Here is a 20,915-nt window from a genome sequence, read left to right on the forward strand (position 1 = left end):
AGTCTCTCTCTCTTACTCCCCCAGTCTCTCTCTCACCCCAGTTTCTCTCTTTCTCTCCCCCAGTCTCTCACACTCTCTCCCCAAGTCTCTCTCTCTCCTTTCTCAGTCTCTCTCTCTCCCCCAGTCTCTCTCTCTCCCCCATCTCTCTCTCTCTCTCCCTCTTTCCAAGTCCCCCTCTCTCTGTCCCCCAGTCTCTCTCTCTCTCTCTGTCCCCCAGTCTCTCTCTCTGTCCCCCAGTCTCTCTCTCTGTCCCCCAGTCTTTCTCTCTCCACCAGTCTCTCTCTCTCTCTCCCCCAGTCTCTCTCTCTCTCCCCCCCAATCTCTCTCTCTTTCTCTACCCAGTCTCTCTCTCTCTCCCTCAGTCCATCCCTCTCTCCTCCAGCCTCTGTCTCTCTCTCCCCCAGTTCTCTTTCCTTCTCTCTCTCTCTCCCTCGTCTCTCTCTCTCCCTCTCCCCAAGTCAATCTCTCTCTCTCTCCCCAATTTCTCTCTCCCTCTTACTCACCCCCAGTCTCTCTCATTCTCTCCCCCAGTATCTCACCCCCTCTCCCAGTCTCTTTCCCCTTGCTCTCTCTCTCTTTCCCTCAGTCTCTCTCTCTTTCTCCCCAGTCTCTCTCTCTCTATTCTAGTCTCTCCCTCTCTCTCTCTCCCCCAGTCTCTCTCTCTGTCTCTCCCCCAGTCTCTCTTATTCTTCCTCCCACAGTCTCTCTCGCTCTCTCCCCCCCAGTCTCTCTCTCCCCCCCACAGTCTCTCTTTTTCTCCCTCCCACAGTGTCTCTCTCTCTCTCTCCCAGTCTCTCTCTCTCCCCCAGTCTATCTCTCCCTCTCCTCCAGCCTTGGTCTCTCTATCCCCCAGTTCTCTCTCCCCCTCTCTCTCCCACCCCCACTCCCCCAGTCTCTCTCTCTTCCTCTCCCCAAATCTCTCTCACTCATCCCCCCAGTCTCTCTCTCTTCCCCAGTCTCTCTCCCCAGTCTATCTCTCTCTCTCTCTATTCAAATCTCTCCCTCTCTCTCTCCCCCAGGCTGTCTCTCTCTCTCTCTCTTCCCCCAGTGTCAGTCTCTCTCTCTCTCCCCCGGTCTCTCTCAGTTTCTCTCTCTCCCCGTCCCTCCTTCTCTCCCCCGGTCTCTTTCTCTCTCCCCAATTCTCTCTCTCCCAGTCTCTCTCTCTCTCTCTCTAACCAGTCTCTCTCTCTCTCCCCCGCAGTCCCTCTCGCTCTCTTTCCCCCAGTCTCTCTCTCTTTCTCTCCCCAGTTTCTCTCTCTCTCTCACCACCAGTCCCTCACTCTCTCTCCCCCTCTCTCTCTTTCCCCCAGACTCTCTCTCTCCCCATCTCTCTCCCCCTGTATCTATCTCCCCAGTCTCTCTTTCCCCCAATGCCTTTTTCTCTCTTTCCCCCAATCTCTCTCTCTATTCCAATCTCTCACTCCCTCTCTCCCCCAGTCTCTCCATCTCTCTCCCGCAGTCTCTTTCTCTCTCCCTCAGTCCCTTTCGTGCTCTCTCTCCCCCCCAGTCCCTCCTGCTCTCTCTCCCCCAATCTCTCTCTCTCTTTCCCCCAGTCTCTCTCTCACCCCAGTTTCTCTCTTTCTCTCCCCCAGTCTCTCACACTCTCTCCCCAAGGCTCTCTTTCCCTCTCTCCCCGTCTCTCCCTCTTTCTCTCCCCCCATCTCTCTCCCAGTCTCTCTCTCTCTGTCCCCCAGTCTCTCTCCACCCCCGTCTCTCTCTCTTACTCCCCCAGTCTCTCTCCACCCCTGTCTCTCTCTCTCTTACTCCCCCAGTCTCTCTCTCTCACCCATTTCTCTTTCTCTCCCCGTCTCTCACACTCTCTCCCCCGGTCTCTCCCGCTCTCAGTCTCTCCCTGTCTTCTCTCTCTCTCCCCATCTCCCTCTCTCTCTGTCCTCCAATCTCTCTCTCTCTCTGTTCCCCAGTCTCTCTCTGTCCCTTTGTCCCCCAGTCTCTCTGAGAGTGTTTAATTCGAATATTGTGGATCTGTTTGAGGGGAAGCTATATAAACGTAGGAGGGAGAAAGAAATAGGATATGCTGATGGGTTGGCAAGATGTTGGTTCTTTCTGGCCCATGAAATATATGTTTTGTCACCAGGGTTAGTGCAGCCAACAGGAAATTCAGCAATTTGTCTGTTCAGGCAGCAGCTGGCACACACTCTCCTGCTGTTCCTGTGAACCGTGGGTTCTATCACCAGCGATAGGGAGAATTTCGGGAGTTTGCAAAGATAGTGGGGTGTGTAAGGCTGGGTTCGGTTACAGAGATGCAGAGTGCGAGTCTGCTGGAGGGCGTTGCAGGTGCAGGGATGGCTGTGGGGACGCAATTGCTCGAGAGTGGGAGAGGTTTGGATATGTGGAGGAAGGTCCAGCGCTCGGGAGGGGTATAAGGGAGGGACTGAGTTTTTTGTGGCCTCAATAGGCCCTTGACAGTTTGGCGGACGCACAGCCTCATGGTGTGTCGTTTTACCCGTCGGCCGGTCAGGCCCGTCCCCTGCACACCGACGAGGATATTCTGCCCATAATCCTTGTTTTATTCTCCCTGCCAAACTGAATAGCTCATATTTCCTAACGTTAGGTCTACCTGCCATCTCCCACCCATTCATTTAACCTGCACGTATCGTTTTGCAGCCCCATTGACTTCCCCCTCACAGCTTCCTTTCCCGCTTCACCTTTGTGGTGTCCAGGAAGGATCCACCACCCACTCCTCCCTCTCGCACGTCATTGATGTGAGTTACAAGTAGATGAGGCTATTTCCTCAGGTTTGTAAGTAGCCCGAACTTACACAAGTTCGCCCGTAACTATTATTTTATAGCCCCAATCTTTTTGTTTTTGGAAACATAAACTTGATTCATAAAACATCTGAACGAGCATTTCAAAATCGCCATCACAAAAAGTACAATCAGATTCAACTTTTACACATGGGTCACGAGGTGCTTCAATACAATCAATGAATATTACAGTCATTTCAATATGGTCATTACAGACAGTCGGACAGTGCAATGGGATTGGAGTTATCGACATACATCGTGTTGCACTCTGAGGTGCTTCAATACAATTATAATACAATTAGTATTCAATGCAGACATTCATTGTGAGCTGTACAGCCAGAGGGGCTCTATACAATTCCCAGCCCCTCGGTGCACTGTGGCAGAAAGGTCTTAGACAGCGACCTTTTCCCATTGCGCCTTTGCAGCGGCTGCCCCCAGCTTTAGTGCGTCCCTCAGCACCTAGTCCTGGACCTTGGAATGTGCCAGTCTGCAACATTCGGTCGGGGACAACTCTTTACGCTGGAAGACCAAGAAGTTTCAGGCAGACCAAAGAGTGTCTTTCACTGAGATGATGATCCTCCAGCTGCAGTTGATGTTTGTCTCGGTGTGTGTCCCTGGGAACAGCCCGTAGAGCACAGAGTCCTGTGTCACAGAACTGCTCGGGATGAACCTCGACAGAACCCACTGCATCTCTCTCCGGACCTTCTTTGCAAAGGCACGTTCCACAAGGAGGTGAACAACGGTCTCATCCCCACCACAGCCACCCTATTGTATAAGCCCAAATATGAACATCCCACAACTGCTTCACTGTCGCTGGGTCAAAATCCTGGAACTCCCTCCCTAACAGCGTTGTGGGTGTACCTACACCAAAGGGACTACAGCAGTTCAAGAAGGCGGCTCACCACCACCTTCTCGAGGGGAGGCAATTAGGGATGGGCAATAAATGCTGGGCCTGGCCAGCGAAGCCCACATCCCCGTGAATGAATAAAGGAAAAAATGCTCGTCAAAAGTTGAAGGGAAATGTGGGCCCTGGACCCACTGCACTTTGACTAGTGACTGAATGGCTTTAGTTACGGAGAAAGGGTCCAGGCCATGCAGTTCCAGCAGAGCAGCCCTGAGAAACCAGAACAATTAGGATGTAATGACTGAGAGGCCGAAGCAGTGAAAAAGAAAAGAACATTTACCAGTCAACTGAAAACGTAGAATTGATTTTTGAGAGAACCGAAATGAGACGTTCAAAATGTGTCAGTTAATGAGCGAGATCAGATCTTCCAGTTGAGCAACGGCGCGAAACATAGTCAGTTACTTAACTCCCTGTTGTCGTCTGTTTATTCCAATGATTGAGAAAAATAATCGAACTTGCTAGATGTTGCAATGTCAGCATTCAGCTGGGAATACTGCAGGGTATAAGATAAGGACTTGGAAATGCACAGGTGCAGAGCCCAACACAGAGATCAAAACAACCGATCATTCACGCAGAGAGAATGCTCGAGATGTTTAACAGTTTTAAGAAATTGTGCTACGCAGCCCTGGCGTTTATAGGCGTCCCCGGTAAGTGGCTACAACCATTGAGATTGTTTACATCTCTTTCCAAACTGATCTCTGTTTCTCTGTGATTGATAACGTTGCCTGTTGATCTAGTGGTCACCGTTGTACAGACACCCGATCGGCACGATCCTGATGTTAAGTCAAATATGCTGGGATATCTCAGCAGGTCTGGCAGCATCTGTAGAGAGAGAAACACAGTTAGCGTTTCGGGTCCGCATGACTTCTTCAGAGCTAAAGAGTAGAAATGTGATGAAATTTATACTGTTTAAGGGGGGGTGGAGCAGGTGAAGCCGGATAGAAGGCCAGCGATAGGTGGGGGCTAAGGAGAGAGTGACCAGATACAGGGCGGGGGTGTTTGGTGAAGTGATTTTTCCTTTGCTGGCACTAAATAGTGCTGCAGCAATGCACTCACCTGCTCCGTGAATCTCTATGTGCCTCCCTCTCACTGCCTATGTTGCAAGTCCCAGGAAACCGGCTTAGCAACAGTAATCCTGGAAAACAGGAGGGACTTCCAGCATTATTATAACGTTCAAATGGCAAACATGCACCATGTTCTAACCCTGTTAAACAGAAGGTGGGCAGGTTAGGGTCAGGGATGTTTTTTTTTTATTATTTCTTATCATCTGAACCACATACCTGATCATAACCCAACATATATTTGGGCCAAAATTCAGACTTTGCTGTCTGGGTCAGACAAGGACAATGTCTTATCAGTAAATTTCAGTCTATTTCCCCTTCTGTCTCTTTCAGCTAATTTACAGGCGATTGTGATCCTGTCCCAGGAAAAGTGCGGCCTCTCCATCTGCGCCACTCACTACCTGGTGGCCATGGCAACGGCGGATCTACTGTTCATAGCACCTGAGGTCATACTGAGGCGCCTCAATGATTATTACTCCCCATTGTCTTTCGTAAGTATCACCCCTATGTGCAGTGTTACCCATGTTCTGAGCCATGCAGCTACCGACTGTTCTGTCTGGTTCACCGTCACTTTCTGCTTTGACCAATTTGTGGCCATTTGTTGCCAGAAACTGAATATAAAATATTGCACCGAGAAAACTGCGGCTGTGGTGCTAGCAACCGCCGGCATCCTGCTCTGTTTAAAAAGCAGCCCCTTCTACTTTATACATGAACACGTAAAACTAATCAAAAACGTACCGTGGTTCTGCAAGGATAAGCGAAGCTATTTTACTGAGCCCCAGTGGATTGGATTTGACTGGTTTGATAAGGTTTTAACCCCACTGCTCCCATTCGCTTTAATCCTGCTGCTCAACTCCCTGACCGTCAAGACACATTTTAGTCTCCAGTCAGGTCCGTAAAGGACTGAGGGGTTAGAGCCAGGGAGAGAATGGCAGTGACCCAGAGATAGAGAGCAGGAGGAAGTCTGTGATTTTACTCTTCACCATCTCCGGCAGTTTCATACTCCTGTGGCTCATGAATGTTATCGATTTCTTATATTACAATATTGCAGGGATAGATTCAGAGTGTGACGCTCAAGCTGAATAGATATTTGGGCAAGTTGGGTTTATGCTGGTGAACTCAAGTTGCTGCACAAACACATTTATTTATGGGGTGACTTAGTCTAAGTTCAGAGAGCAGGTCAAGAACGCGGTGACATATCCGTTTGCATCAATTATTCAATTACTGAATAAACACAGCAACTGAGAGCATCCCAGAGCTACGTCAGAGTGTTTGAAGCTCTTAAATGGATGGTTTACACCTAGGATTCCATAAACTGGATCAACTAAGGATCTGTCCGGATATGAAGATAGGCACAGCCGTGGGGTTTGTGGGGGGGTTATTATCTGGGGAGGGGGTTGGGGAAGAGAAGGGAGGGAGTGTCTTTTGGTGTTGCCACTGCCAGGATGTGGCGCTGCCTCTGATTGACAGAGCAGAATAAACATCACCAAGATCAGCGAGTAAGGGCTCAGGGCTGACCACCAGAAATCTCCCAACTCTGGTGTGCTGGCTTCGTTGCAGCAGAATGGTCATGCAAGCGCATCCTGCAATTGTAAAGGGCCTCAGTCAGACAAAGGGCTTCTCCATAACAGTGGAGCAGGCCCAATGCACCCTGTGGTCTTCCCTGCTGCTACAGAGAGGAAGAAAGTGCAGGGGAGACACACACAGACACGCACACAAACAGACATGCACACACACAGGCACAAACAGACACGCACACACACAAACACGCACACATTCACACATTCACACACACAAACAGACACACATATACGCACAAACAGGCACACATTCACACACACACACACACAAACAGACACACATACACAAACAGACACACACACACACAAACAGACACACAAACACAAACAGACACACATACATGCACATTGGGATTTGTGGGCACAGTGGGATCGGTGTTCGAGGGATTTAGGGGTTCAGTGGGATTTGTGGGTTCAGTGTTAGTGGGACCTGGGAGGTTCAATGGGATTTGTGGGTTCAGTGAAGTGCGGTTTGGTTCCCAGCTGTTAGTGGGATTTATGGGTTCAGTGTTCGAGGGATTTAGGGGTTCGGTGGGATTTGTGGGCTCTGTGTTAGTGGGAATTGGGGGTTGGTTGCTAGGGGTTTCTCGACCTGCCTGCAGCTCCTAACACCCGTCCTCGCAACGCCCCTTTACTGACATCCAGCTGGGATGGATATCTCTCACGTTTTCCTATTCTTAATCTAAGCCTTAATAGGGGGAGTCGGTGCCATAGTGGCATTGTCCCTAATCTGGTATTCCAGAGACACAGGGTAATGTTCTGGGGATCTGGGTTCAAATTCTCCCCGTAGCAAATTGAATTGAATTAAATAAAAACCTGGAATTGAAGGTCTGAAATTCTAAAAACCATCTGGTTCACTAATGCCCTTTAGTGAAGGAAATCTTCTGTCCTTATCTGGCCTGGGCCTATATGTGACTCCTGACCCTCTGAACAAGGGCAATTAGGGATGGGCAATAAATGCCAGCTTAGTCAGTGATGCCCATATCCCATGAATGAATAAGAAAAGGCTCAAGGTAGCCAGCAAATCAGTTGGAATTGCTTCACCTCCTGCTGCCAGAGCCTTATCTCTGGCGCTGCCAAGGATTTCCCCTTGGCCCCATCCTATTCCTCAGCTGTGCATTTCCCCTCAGTGGCCCGATTCAAAGGCAACATGGGAGCTTTCAGTGTCACTTCTCCCAACCCCTGCGATGCTCCCTACCCCACATCCAGTTTTGGGAAAGATTGAGGCCGTTGTTCTCGATCCCCGATCCAATTCCATTTTGCTTTAAGCTACTGACCCCCGCCCCCCATCGTCCTCCTTGTCCGCATTCTGAGATTCAGCCAGCCTCGCCACAACTGCAGATTCACATTTTCCAAATGTTAAATGTCATGGGGGGATCGGTGCATCTCCGACAAGGTCAGCCTTCATTGCCCTTCCCCAACTGCCCTTGAATCGAATGGCTTGCTCGGCCATTTCAGGGGGCAGTTAAAAGTCAACCACATTTGAGCCTGTGTTGTACATTCATTTCATGGGTAAGATGGCCTACTTCCAGCTTTTAACGGAACCTGAACTTACGCCTGTTTCGGCTGATCTGCTGCGGGAACCCTCATTCATGTTTTTGCCTCCTCTAGACTAAGTTATTCTAATGTGCTTCTTTCTCAGCTCCTACATTTTACCCAAGTAAACAGGAGGCCATCTGAAACCCTTCTGCCCGTGTTGTAACGCACAGGTAGTCCAATTCCCCCCTCGCTCTGTTATGGGTGAGCGACATTGCCTCCCAGTCAAGCAACTCATTGATTGCATTTTCTCCCCCTTCCTTTGTTTACAAATCCCTCCATGGCCCTATCACTTTAATCTCCTTCAGCCGCACAGCGCTCCGGGATATCTGTGCGAATCCAATTCTGTCCTCATGTGCATCCCCAATTTTAATTGCTCCGACATTGGTCTTACTCTTGACTACCTTCCCCACCCCTCTCTGCCTCTCTAGCTCTACAAATGATCTCCTTTCAAAATTGCTTTCCCACCAAGGCTTTAGCCATCTCAGCTAATGTATATTCCGCTTATATTCATGCATATAAAAATATATTCATACATAATTCAATCATGGACTTGTCTCTGCCTCCTCTCAGTTTCATTTTTCAATTAATTGAACAATTGACGTAACCGGATATTTTACCGCCATCTTCAACTGCTCCCTAAACCTGGACTGGGTCGCCCCATAAATAAATGTGTTGGTGCAGCAGTTCAAAACCTGCAGCATGTCACCTACATTTTCAAATATATTTTCTGAATCATTGTAATCCCTGGGATCTGTTCCTGTGATGTTATGATATAAGAATTCTACAACATAAACCGACCACAGGAGAATGAAGCTGCCGGAGACGGTGAAGAGTAAAATCACAGACCTCCTCCTGCTCTCCATCTCTGGGTCACTGCCATTCTCTCCCTGGCTCTGACCCCTCAGTCCCTTACGGACTCGACTGGACACTAAAATGTGTCTGACGGTCAAAGCGTTGAGTAACAGGATGAAAGTGAATGGGAGCAGTGGAGTTAAAGCCGCATCAAACCAGTCAAATCCAATCCATCCAAGCTCAGTGAAATATTTTGCCTTTACCTCAAAGAACCATGGTACGTGTTCAATTGTCCATTGGGGTTCAAGTGTAAAGTAGTACAGGAAATTTTTTAAACAGAGCAAAACGCAGGTTGATGCTAGAACCCCAGCCGCAGTTTTCTCAGTGCAATATTTTGTTTTCAGTCTCTGGCAACAAAAGGCCGAAAATCGGTCAAAGGAGAAGGTGACGGTGAACCAGACAGAACGGTCGGTAGCTGCCCGACTGAGGACATTGATCACACCGCATACTGGGGTAATGTCCAGGAAAGAGCCCAGGAAATAATAATAACTGATCCTCCACAGTATGACTTCCGTGATAATGAAAAGTAGATCCGCCATTGCCATGGCCACCAGGTAGCGAGTGGTACAATTGGATAGGCTGCATTTTCCCCGAGCCAGGGTCACAATCGCCACTAAATTAACTGTAAGAAAAGGGGGGAAGCAAGTATAAATCAAATTAAAAGATTTTTGTCTTATTCTGGACAGTAAGGATAGGGTTCAATTTCCAAATCTGGATAAGAAGCTAAAATTTAAAACATTTCATTGCTGACACCAACCCTTTCCTGACCAACCCGCATATGGGTTTACCAGATTGGGGACAAGAGCGTGGACAGACAATTATCAGAATTGGTGTCTTGTTAATTAACCTATTTTTTTATGAACTTTTTATTTAAACCTTTTTTCGGGCTTATGACTGACCGGTCTGGTTCCTTCATTAGGCCACGCACAAAGACACCCAGAATTGGTGATTGGTTTCTTGCTCGGGGACTGGATGCCCCATCTATGGCAGGATTAGGGTTCTAGCTTTCAATAAAGTTTTACTGAGCCATAAGCAAATAAAAAAAGTTTTTAAAAATCTGGGTTTCACATCTGTAGCAAGGCAATTGAAATAAAACCCCACACACAGTAGATCTTACACTATTGCAGATCATTCATTATGCAACAAGCTTGCATAACTACGTGTTTTCGTGTCTAAAGACGCTGAATCATTGACAGGAATGCCATTCAGAAAAAGACCCGTTTATTCCTACTCTTTGTTTCCTGTCTGCCAATCAGTTTTCTATCCACCTCAATACACTGCCCCCAATCCCATGCACTTTAATTTAATTGACCCCTCATACAAAAAAAAATCAGTTACAGACCTGGATGATTCAGTCCGCGCAGAGCAATGTCAGAGTGATCCACAGTTCCCACAATCTTACAGGGACAGGTATTCACAGGGAATCATGGTGACTGGAGCCAGGTTTTTTATCCCCCTCCCCCCACCGCCCCACCCATGGCCCACGCTCAGAATAATTCTACACCGACTCTCATGTTGGAGGATTGCCTGCAATGAGGTCAGGTTCACCAGCACCAGACATACCACGAGAAACAATAACTTAGCAGCTCCTGTGATATGCCGAAAAAGTTTGACCTTAAGTTTCGGGCAATGGGATAAAACTGCAGAGGCAGCTCAGGATATTTGAATTAAAGGAGTTGGGGCAATGCCCGGGTAGCTCTATAACGGTAAAATCTATATCAGCAAGTAATCTTATCAGTCACAGAGCAAAACATGAGACCAGCTCACACACAGATTAACACGACTTCACCGCTTTACAGTCACTTACCAGGAACACCGATGACAGCAAGGGTGGCATAGTATATTTTTATGACATTGTTAAATGTTTCAAGCATGTTCCCTGTAACGTGATCTGCCCGTCCGTGGTGCAGAGGCAAACTCTCAGTATTCAGCTTTGACTCAGTACCTTTCCAGACCCTTTCATTTGTACCCTGTGGGGTTTCCATAGGGAGACTGGAGTTGCAACATCAGCCAAGCTAGATTTTTTTTTTAAATGAACAGACAGATGGCAGCAATTTAATTCCCTGACGTTGTAGGATAGATTCGGCACTGAGAGCCAATTAGGCAATTCTCATCACGCTAATTAACTAGCACATGAACGAAAGTTGCATTCTTTCTGAAGTAGCATTGCCAGCTAAAAGACAACCAGTTCCAACTCCAGACCTCACACTCGTTCGTAAATATCACCCACTCTATTGCAGCACTTCAGTGATTTATTACATTCAGATCAGCCCAGATCTTATTGAATAGCACAGCAGATTTGAGGGGCCGATTGGCTGACTTTTGCTGCTAATTCGTAATCTCATATATAAATTCCAAATATTGGTATGTCTTGCTCAGTGTTCTTCTTTTACGCTCTTGTGTTATGACTGCCCTCTTGGTCATGAAGAGATATTACCGCCTATAATGTGAATGGAAATTATTTCTTGAACTGGAATTGTAGTGGGGTGTGTGCCTATGTGTGTGTCTGTGTGTATCTTGACTGGGTTAAAACCTGCTAGTCTGGGTGCTTTGATAGTGGGGGTTGAGGCCTAGGTGTCAGTAGGATTTGGGGGTTCAGTGATAGTGGGATTTGGGGATTCAATGACAGTGGAAAGTCAGGCCTAAGTATTCGTGGGATTTGTGGGTTCATTGATGGTTGGTCTGGGGTTCAGTTATAATGGGGTTTCAGGCCCAAGTGTTAGTTGGATTTGTGGGTTCAGTGTAAGTGGGATTTGTGGGTTCAGTGATATTGGGATTTGAGGCCTAAGCGTCAGTGGGATTTGGGGGTCTCAGTGATAGTTGTTTGGGGTTCAGAGAGATTGTGGTTTCAGGCACAAGTTTCAGTGGGATTTGGGCGTTCGACGATAGTGGAATTTGAGGCCTACATCTCCATTGGATTTGGGGGTCCAGTGATACTGGGGTTGGGCCCTATGATTTAGTTGGATTTGGGGGTTCGGTGATAGTTGGGTTGGAGGCCTAAGTTTTAGTTGGATTTGGGGTTCAGTGTTAGTGGAATTTGTGGGTTCAGGTGTTAGTGGGATTTAGGTGTTAGTGGAATTTGTGAGTTCAGTGAAAGTGCAGTTTGGGGCCTAAGTGTTAGTGGGATTTGGGGGTTCAGTGTTAGTTGGATATCGGAGTTCAGTGTTAGTGGGAATTGGGGGCTCAGTGATAGGGGTTTGAGGCCTAAGTGCTTGTGGGATTTGTGGGTTCTGTGAAAGTGCGATTTGGGGCCGAAGTGTAAGTAGGATTTGTGGGGTCTGTGTTAGTTGGATGGGGGGTTCAGTGGGGGTGGGATTTGTGGGTTCAGTGTTAGTGGGATTTAGGGATTCATTGGGATTTGTGGGTTCAGTGTTGGTGATATTTAGGGTTTCCGTGGAATTTGTGTGTTCAGTGAAAGTGCGGTTTGGGGCCTAAGTGTTAGTTGGATTTGGGGGTTCAGTGTTAGTGGGGTTTGTGGGCTCTGCATTATTGGGATGTGCGGGTTCCGTGTTAGTGGGATTTGTGGTTTCTGTGAAAGTGGGATTTAGGGGTTCCATGGGATTTGTGGGTTTAGTGAATGTGTTCAGTGAACGCCCAATTTAAACAATTAGGCCTGAAATCGTGATATCACAGAACCCACAAATCCCACTAACACTTAGGCCCCAAATCTCTAACACTGAACCCCCAGCTCCCACTAACACAGAACCCACAAATCCCACTAACACAGAATCCAGAAATCCTACTAGAACTGAACCCACAAATCCCACGGAACCCCTAAATCTCACGGACACTGAACCCACAAATCCCATTGTGCCCAGAAATCCCACTGATGCCCTAAATCACACTAGCAGTGAACCCCCAAATCCAACTAACACTTAGGCCTGAAATCGCGCTATCACAGAATCTACAAATCCCACTAACACTTAGTCCCCAAACCGCGCTTTCACTGAACCCACAAATCCCACTGAACCCCTAAATCCCACAGACACTTAGGCCTCAAACCCCTAACAACAATCCCCCAAGTCCAACCAACACTGAACCCCCAATCCAACTAACACTGACCCCACAAATCCCACTAACACTTAGGCCTCAAACCCCTAACACTGAACCCCCAGCTCCCACTAACACTGAACCCCCAAATATCAGTAACATAGAGCCCATAAATCCCACTAACTCTGAACCCCCAAATCCAACTAACACTGAACCCCCAAATCCAACTAACACTGAACCCCCAAATCCAACTAACACTGACCACACAAATCCCACTAACCCTTCAGCCCCAAACCGCACTAACACAACACACAAATCCCACTGGACCCCTAAATCCCACTAACACAGAACCCACAAATACCACCCCCTCTGAAACCGCCAAATCCCACTAACACTTAGGCCTCAAACCACACTGTCACTGAAACTACAAATCCCACTAACACCTAGGAACCAATCCACATTTCACTGAACCCAGAAATCCTACTGAACCCCTAAATCCTACTAACAGAGAGTCTTGCTGCTCTTCGATATTGAGGGAGTCTCGCTGCTCTTCGATGGAGAGAGAGAATCTCACTGACCCTTCGCTGGACAAAGAAGGTCTCACTGCTCTTCAATGCACATAGAGAGTCCTGTTGCTCTTCAATGGAGAGAGAGAGTCTCGCTGCTTTTCGATGGAGATAGGTAGAACATCTCGCTGCTCTTCAATGGAGGAAGTGTCTCGCTGCTTTTCGATATAGAGAGTGCCTCGCTGCTCTTTAATGCAGAGAGAGCCGCACTGCTCTTCAACAGAAAGAGAGTCTCACTGCTCTTCAAAGGAGAGAGAATCTCGCTGCGTTTCAAAGAGGAGTCTCGCTGCTCTTCGATGGAGAGAGAGAGAGTCTCACTGCTCTTCGATAGAGGAAATGTCTCACTGCTTTCGATAGAGAGAGTTTAGCTGCTCTTCAATGAAGATAGAGTCGCACTGCTCTTCGATGGGGAGAGAGTCTCACTGCCCATCAGTGGAGAGAGAGGAAGTCTCACTGCTCCTCGATGGAGAAAGATAGGGTTTGCTGGTCTTTGATAGAGAGCGAGAGAGAGAGTATCACTGCTCTTCGATGGGGTGAGATCTCACTGTTCTATGATAGTGAGAGTGTCTCACTGCTCTTGGACATAGTCTCGCTACTCTTCGATGGAGAGAGAGTCTCACTACACTTCGACGGAGAGAGAGTCTTGCTTATCTTTGATGGAGAGAGAGAGACTTGCTGCCCTTGGATACAGAAAGAGAGACTTGCTGGTCTTCAATAGAGGGAGAGAGTCTCGCTGCTCTTCGATGGAGAGAGTCTCCCTGCTCTTCAATGGGGAGAGAGCCTTGCTGCTCTTCGATGGAGAGAGAGAGAGTCTCGCTGCTCTTCGATGGAGAGAGAGAGTCGCGCTACTCTTCGATGGAGAGAGAGAGTCTTGCTGCTCTTCGATGGAGAGAGAGAGACTTGCTGCTCTTCAATGGAGAGAGAGAGTCTCGCTGCTCTTCGATAGAGGAAATGTCTCACTGCTTTCGATAGAGTTTAGCTGCTCTTCAATGAAGATAGAGTCGCACTGCTCTTCGATGGGGAGAGGGAGTCTCGCTACCCATCAGTGGAGAGAGAGGAAGTCTCACTGGTCCTCGATGGAGAAAGATAGGGTTTGCTGGTCTTTGATAGAGAGCGAGAGAGAGAGTATCTCTGCTCTTCGATGGGGTGAGATCTCACTGTTCTTTGATAGTGAGAGTGTCTCACTGCTCTTGGACATAGTCTCGCTACTCTTCGATGGAGAGAGAGTCTCACTACACTTCGACGGAGAGAGAGTCTTGCTGCTCTTTGATGGAGAGAGAGAGACTTGCTGCCCTTGGATACAGAAAGAGAGACTTGCTGGTCTTCAATAGAGGGAGAGAGTCTCGCTGGTCTTCGATGGAGAGAGAGAGTCGTGCTACTCTTCGATGGAGAGAGAGAGTCTTGCTGCTCTTCGATGGAGAGAGAGAGACTTGCTGCTCTTCAATAGAGAGAGAGAGTCTTGCTGGCCTTCGAGAGAGAATACCGCAGCTCTTCAATAGAGAGAGAATCTCCCTGCTCTTCCATAGAGAGTGTGTCTCGCTGCTCTTCAATGGAGAGAGAAACTCCCTGCTCTTCAATGGAGAGAGAATCTCCCTGCTCTTCGATGAAGAGAGAGAGAGAGAGTCTCACTGCTATTCAATGGAGAGAGAGACTTGCTGCTCTTCGATTGAGAGAGAGAGATTTGCTGCTCTTCGATAGAGAGAGAGTCTTGCTGGCCTTCGAGAGAGAGAGAATCCTGCTGCTCTTCAATGGAGAGAGAATCTCCCTGCTGTTCAATGGAGAGAGAGTCTCGCTGCTTTTCAATGGAGAGAGAATCTCACTGCTCTCCAATGGAGAGACAGTCTCGCTGCTCTTCAATGGAGAGAGAATCTCACTGCTCTTCGATGGAGAGAGAGAGAGAGTCTTGCTGCTCTTTGATGAAGAGAGAGAGAGAGAGTCTTGCTGCTCTACGACGGGGAGAGAGACTTGCTGGTCTTCAATAGAGAGAGAGTCTCACTGCTTTTTGATGGTGAGGAGTTCTCGCTGCTCTTCGATAAATGCAGAGTTGCGCTGCTCTTTGATAGAGAGTGTCTCTCTACTCGTCAATGGAGGGAGAGAGAGCATCTCGCTGTTCTTCGGTAGAAATAGATTTTCACTGCTCTTTGATAAAGTGAGAGTCTCGTTGGTCTTCGATAGAGAGAGAGTCCCACTGCTCTTCAATGGACAGTCTCACTGCCCTTCGATAGAGAGAGATAAAGTCCCGCTGCTCTTCAATGGAGAGTCTCACTGCTCCTCGATAGGGAGAGAGGGAGTCTTGCTGCTCTTCGATGGAGAGAGAGAGAGAGTCTCGCGGCTCTTCGATGGAGAGAGTGAGATTCACTTCTCTTCGTCGGAGAGAGATAGTCTTGCTGCTCTTTGATGGAGAGAAAGAGTCTCGCTGCTCTTTGATGGAGAGTCTCGCTGCTCTTCGAATCAGAGAGAGTCGCGCTGCTCTTCGAATCAGAGAGAGTCGCACTGCCGTTCGATAGAGTCTAGCTGTTCAGCAATGGTGAGAGATAGAGAGTCTCAGTGTTCTTCAATGGAGAGAGAGAGAGTCTCGCTGCTCTTCGATAGAGACAGTCTCGCTGCTCGTCGAAGGAGGGAGAGAGTCTTGCTGTTCTTTGATAGAGAGTCTCACTGCTCTTCGATTGAGAGTCTCGCTGCTCTACAATGAAGAGGGAGTGTCACTGCTCTTCGATAAATAGAGAGCTTCACTGCTCTTCGATGAAGAGTGTCTTACTGCTCATTGGTGGAGGGAGAAAGAGCCTCGCTGCTCTTCGATAGAGAGAAAATATCACTGGTCTTCGATGGAGGGAGAGTCTCGCTGCTCTTTGGTGGAGAGAGAGTCTCACTGCTTTTCAGTGGAGAGAGAGTCTCATTGCTCTTTGGTGAAGGGAGAGTCTCACTGATCTTCAATGGAGAGAGAGAGTCTCGCTGCTCTTTGGTGGAGAGGGAGAGTCTCACTGCTCATCAATATTGAGAGTCTCACTGCTCTTCGATAGAGTCTAGCTGTTCTTCAATGGAGAGAGAGAGAGAGAGAGAGTCTCACAGCTCTGCGATAGATAGAGTGCCTGGCTGCTCTTTGATAGAGAGAGGGAATTTCGCCGCTCTTCGATAGAAAGAGAGTTTCGCTGATCATCGATAGAGGGAGAGAGTCTCGCTCTTCTGCGATAGAGAGTCTCACTGCTCTTTGATGGAGAGGGAGTCTCACTGCTCTTTCATGGGGAGAGAGAGTCTCGCTGTTCTGCGATAGAGAGAGGGAGCCTTGCTGCTCTTGGATGGAGAGAGAGAGAGAGTCTCACTGCTCTTTGATGGAGAGGGAGTCTCACTGCTCTTTCATGGGGAGAGAGAGTCTCGCTGCTCTTCGATGGAGAGAGTCTCGCTGCTCTTTGATGGAGAGGGAGAGTCTCACTGCTCTTCGATATTGAGAGAGTCTCACTGCTCTTTAATATTGAGAGAGTCTCACTGCTCTTCGATAGAGTCTCACTGCTCTTCGATAGAGAGAGTCTAGCTGTTCTTCAATGGAGAGAGATAGAGAGCTTCAGTGCTCTTCAATGGAGAGAGAGAGTCTCACAGCTCTGCGATGGAGAGAGAGATAGAGAGCTTCAGTGCTCTTCAATGGAGAGAGAGAGTCTCACAGCTCTGCGATGGAGAGAGGGAATTTCGCCGCTCTTCAATAGAAAGAGAGTTTCACTGCTCGTTGATGGAGGGAGTCTCGCTGTTCTGCGATAGAGAGAGAGTCTCGCTGCTCTTTGGTGGAGAGAGAGAGAGAGTCTCACTGCTCTTTGATGGAGAGAGTGAGAGAGTCTCACAGCTCTTTGATGGAGAGAGTGAGAGAGTCTTGCTGCTTTTCGCTGGGGAGAGTCTCATTACTCTTTGATCGAGAGTGTCTCGCTGCTCTTCGATGGAGAGTCTCACTGCACATTGATGGAGCGAATGTCTCATTGCTTTTCAATGGAGAGAGAGTCTCGCTGCTCTTTGATGGAGAGAGTCTCGCTGTTCTTTCATGGAGAGAGAGTCTCACTGCTTTTTGATCGAGAGCGTCTCGCTTTTCATCAAAGGAGGGAAAGAGTCTCACAGCTCAGCTCTTCAATGGGGAGAGAATCTCGCTGCTGTTCGATCGGGATGGAGTCTCGCTGCTCTTCGATGGAAAGACAGTCTCACTTCTTTTCGATGGAGAGCGAGAGTCTCACTGCTCTTCGATGGACAGAGGGAGTCTCACTGATCTTCGATGGACAGAGGGAGTCTCATTGATCTTCGATGAGAGAGAGTCTCGCTGATCTTCGATGAGAGAGTCTTGCTGCTCTTCGAGAGAGTCTCACTGCTCTTCAATGGAGAGAGAGTCTCGCTGCTCTTTGATGGAGAGAGAGACTCGCTGCTCTTCAATGGAGAGTCACACTGGTCTTCGATAGAGAGAGAGTCTCACTGCTCTTCAATGGAGAGAGAGAGAGCGCACTACTCTTCAATAGAGAGAGAGTGCGCTGCTCTTTGATGGAGAGAGAGACCCACTGCTCTGCGATAAAGAGGGAGTCTTGCTGCTCTTCAGTGGAGACAGAATTTTGCTTCTCTTCAATGGGGACTCTTGCTGCTCTTTGATGGAGAGAGTTTCACTGCTCCTCGATGGAGAAAATGTCTCGCTGCTCTTCGATGGAGAGAGTGTTGCTGCTCTTCGACGGAGAGATTGTCTCGCTGCTCTTCGATGGAGAGAGAGAGCCTCCCTGCTCTTCGATGGAGAGAGAGCCTCGCTGCTCTTCAATGGAGAGAGTGTCTCACTGCTCTTCAATGGTTTGAAAAGGGTCCCTGCATTCAGCATATATACTGTATATGTTTGCAGCAAATACCTTCTTTATCCAATAAATTTTAAACCACAGTTGGTGAGCTATGTCACAGTGTAGCAGCTGTTTGATGCAAATTCTTTGTGAGATTGGCACCTGTATCACACAAACATCATCTGGAGGAACTTTTGTTACCTATAATATTTATAATTGATGGGAAGTCATTAACAGTAAGGACCGGGTGCAGTTTTTACGATGCACTTCAACCACACCCATTCTTGTTTACTGGCACCGAGCAGAGAGTGAGGTTGTGGGATTCATTATAGGCAAGAATTGAACTCCGGGTTTATGTGCAGTTGTTAACAAGATTGTTCGTGTATACATTAATTCACCGTTAGCATCGAACGCACCTCGACCAAGACAAATCCGGTGGTACCAGTTAAAGGGACCAGTGACCCTGATACCTATCACCGTACACAGGGAGTGACGAGTCTCTTAGGTATGTGCTTGTGCGAAAACTGCTCATGCTGTCTTATGCCCAGCTCTTTCTCTGTTTGTTCCTACCTTTCACTGAACTTTTTGTCAGACTGAAGCAACTCAGTCACTAGATGTTCTGTGCCAGATTCCTGTAGATGTTTTGAGTGCTGCAATTCCTCCTCAGTTACTGTGTGACAGACCCAAGGGGCTGAAGAACCTCTTCCTGTTCCTGTGTAATAGGCTTTCGGGGCTGAATGACCTTCTCCTGTTCCTCTGTAACAGGCTCTAGGGGCTGAATAACCTCCCCCTGTTCCTGTGTAACAGGCTCTAGGGGCTGAATTTCCTCTCCCTGTTCCTGTGTAACAGGCTCTAGGGGCTGAATAACCTCCCCCCGTTCCTGTGTAACAGGCTCTAGGAGCTGAATGACATCCTCTTGTATTTGTATCCCAAATCGAGTCAAATAATCTTAATCTGGAAAATAATTCCTCTTGCATTTTCTGGATTCCACCAAACCCAACTTGTTTATTTTATGTTACAGGTGCTTCAGAGCATGAGGATATTTTATCAAAGAAGCTTTTGTTTGAAATCATTTCTCAAAAGGAAATGGTCATTTGTCGTTGCCCCCTTGTTAATCTTTCCTCTGATCAGATATTTAAGCCAATACGGTGTTGAACATTGGCATTCTGCAAAGTTAAATGACCATTCCTTCCTCATGCTACCCAACAGCAGCTGTGACACCAGTCCCCCATTCCTAGTCCTTCTGATCACCAGTGCCCAAGACCAGTTGGAAGCTCGCTCGGTCATTCGCCAGACCTGGGGGCGAGCGCGGACAACCCATGGCAAGAGGGTGGTGAGCTACTTCCTGCTCGGGTACAGCCGAGAGCATCAGGAGCAGCTGCTGAAAGAAAGTTCACTGCACAAGGACATCATCCAGAAAAATTTCACCGACACATATTACAACCTGACCACCAAGGTGCTGATGGGCCTGGAATGGGTGAGCCGATTCTGTCCGTCCACCTCCTTCGTGATGAAAACCGATTCCGACATGTTTGTCAACACCGACCACCTGACCAAGCTCTTGTTGGGAATGAATCACACGGATGTCTTCACCGGCTTCATCATGTGGAATTCTGGACCTATCAGGGAGAAATTCAGTAAATGGTACGTCAGCGAACAGGAATATCCTCAGGAAACATACCCACCATTCTGCTCCGGCACTGGGTACATGCTCTCGGCTGATGTTGCCCACCGAGTCTGGATTATTTCCAGGACGGTCCCCCATTTTAAACTGGAGGATGTTTACGTCGGGCTGTGCTTGGCGGAGTTGAATATCACACCAGTGGAAATCCACTTGGAGCAGAAGTTCTACAATTGGAATGTGAAGTTTTCTGTTTGCGGCTTCCGTAAACTCATCACCTCTCACAGGGTGAAACCCTACGAGCTGCTGATCTACTGGAAAGCACTGGAGGATGCAGCAGATGAGGCCTGTCCGGGAGATGGGTGAAGGGGGCCATCTTGAAGAGGCTTTTCACTGACTATCTTTGCAGGGCAACAGAAACAGCGTGCCATATGGAAGTCAATTACCCAACTAAACTGTGTAATCTGGTTTGCTTATATACATACATTCGTACATACACAATTTGTGGGTTCGGTGTTAGTGGGATTTAGGGGTTCAGTGGGATTTGTGGTTTCAGTGAAAGTGTGGTTAGAGCCCAAGTGTTAGTGGATTCTGTGATATCACGATTTAAGGCGTAAGTGTTAGTTTGATTTGAGGGTTCAGCAGGATTTGTGGGCACAGTGAAGTGCCATTTGGTTCCCAGGTGTTAGTGGGATTTGTGTGTTTACTGTCACTGGGATTATGGGTTCGGTGGGATTTGTGGGTTCAGTGAAGTGCAGTTTGAGGGTCTCAGTGGGATTTAGGGTTCAGTGTTAGTTGGATTTGTGGGTTAAGTGTTAGTAGGATTGCGGGTTTCAGTGGGATTTTTGGGTTCAGTGTTAGTGGGATTTGGGGTTCAGTTGGGCGGGATTTGTGGGTTGAGTGAAGTACAGTTTGAGGGTTTCAGTGGGATTTGGAGTTCAGTGTTAGTGGGATTTAGGTGTCAGTGGGATTCATGGGTTCAGTGAATGTGTGGTTTGGGGCCGAAGTGTTAGTGGGATTTGTGGGTTCAGTGATAGCGCGATTTAAGGCCTAAGTGTTAGGTGGATCTGGGAGTTCAGTGGGATTTGTGGGTTCAGTGGAAATGCGGTTTGGTTCCTAGGTGTTAGTGGGATTTGTAGTTTCAGTGTCAGCGGGAATGCAGGGTTAAGTGGGATTTGTGGGTTCAATGAAAGTGCAGTTTGGGATCTAAGTGTTAGTAGGATTTGTGGGTTCAGTGAAGTGTGGTTTGC

The 20,915-nt window shown here is 48.1% G+C and overlaps 1 protein-coding gene across 1 annotated transcript; it reads left to right on the plus strand.

Annotated features, from left to right (window-relative positions):
• Positions 1–4,258: 4,258 nt before the first annotated feature.
• On the plus strand, positions 4,259–20,031 carry LOC144673855 (beta-1,3-galactosyltransferase 5-like). The gene is made up of 4 exons (XM_078535497.1): positions 4,259–4,316; positions 5,064–5,221; positions 9,046–9,227; positions 19,176–20,031. Exons 1-4 carry the CDS (start codon positions 4,259–4,261, stop codon positions 20,029–20,031), a joined length of 1,254 nt encoding a protein of 417 aa, XP_078391623.1.
• Positions 20,032–20,915: the final 884 nt, after the last annotated feature.

Source organism: Cetorhinus maximus, unplaced genomic scaffold (genome assembly GCF_964194155.1).
Source record: "Cetorhinus maximus unplaced genomic scaffold, sCetMax3.hap1.1 HAP1_SCAFFOLD_494, whole genome shotgun sequence".
In the NCBI taxonomy this organism is placed as follows: Eukaryota; Metazoa; Chordata; class Chondrichthyes; order Lamniformes; family Cetorhinidae; genus Cetorhinus; species Cetorhinus maximus.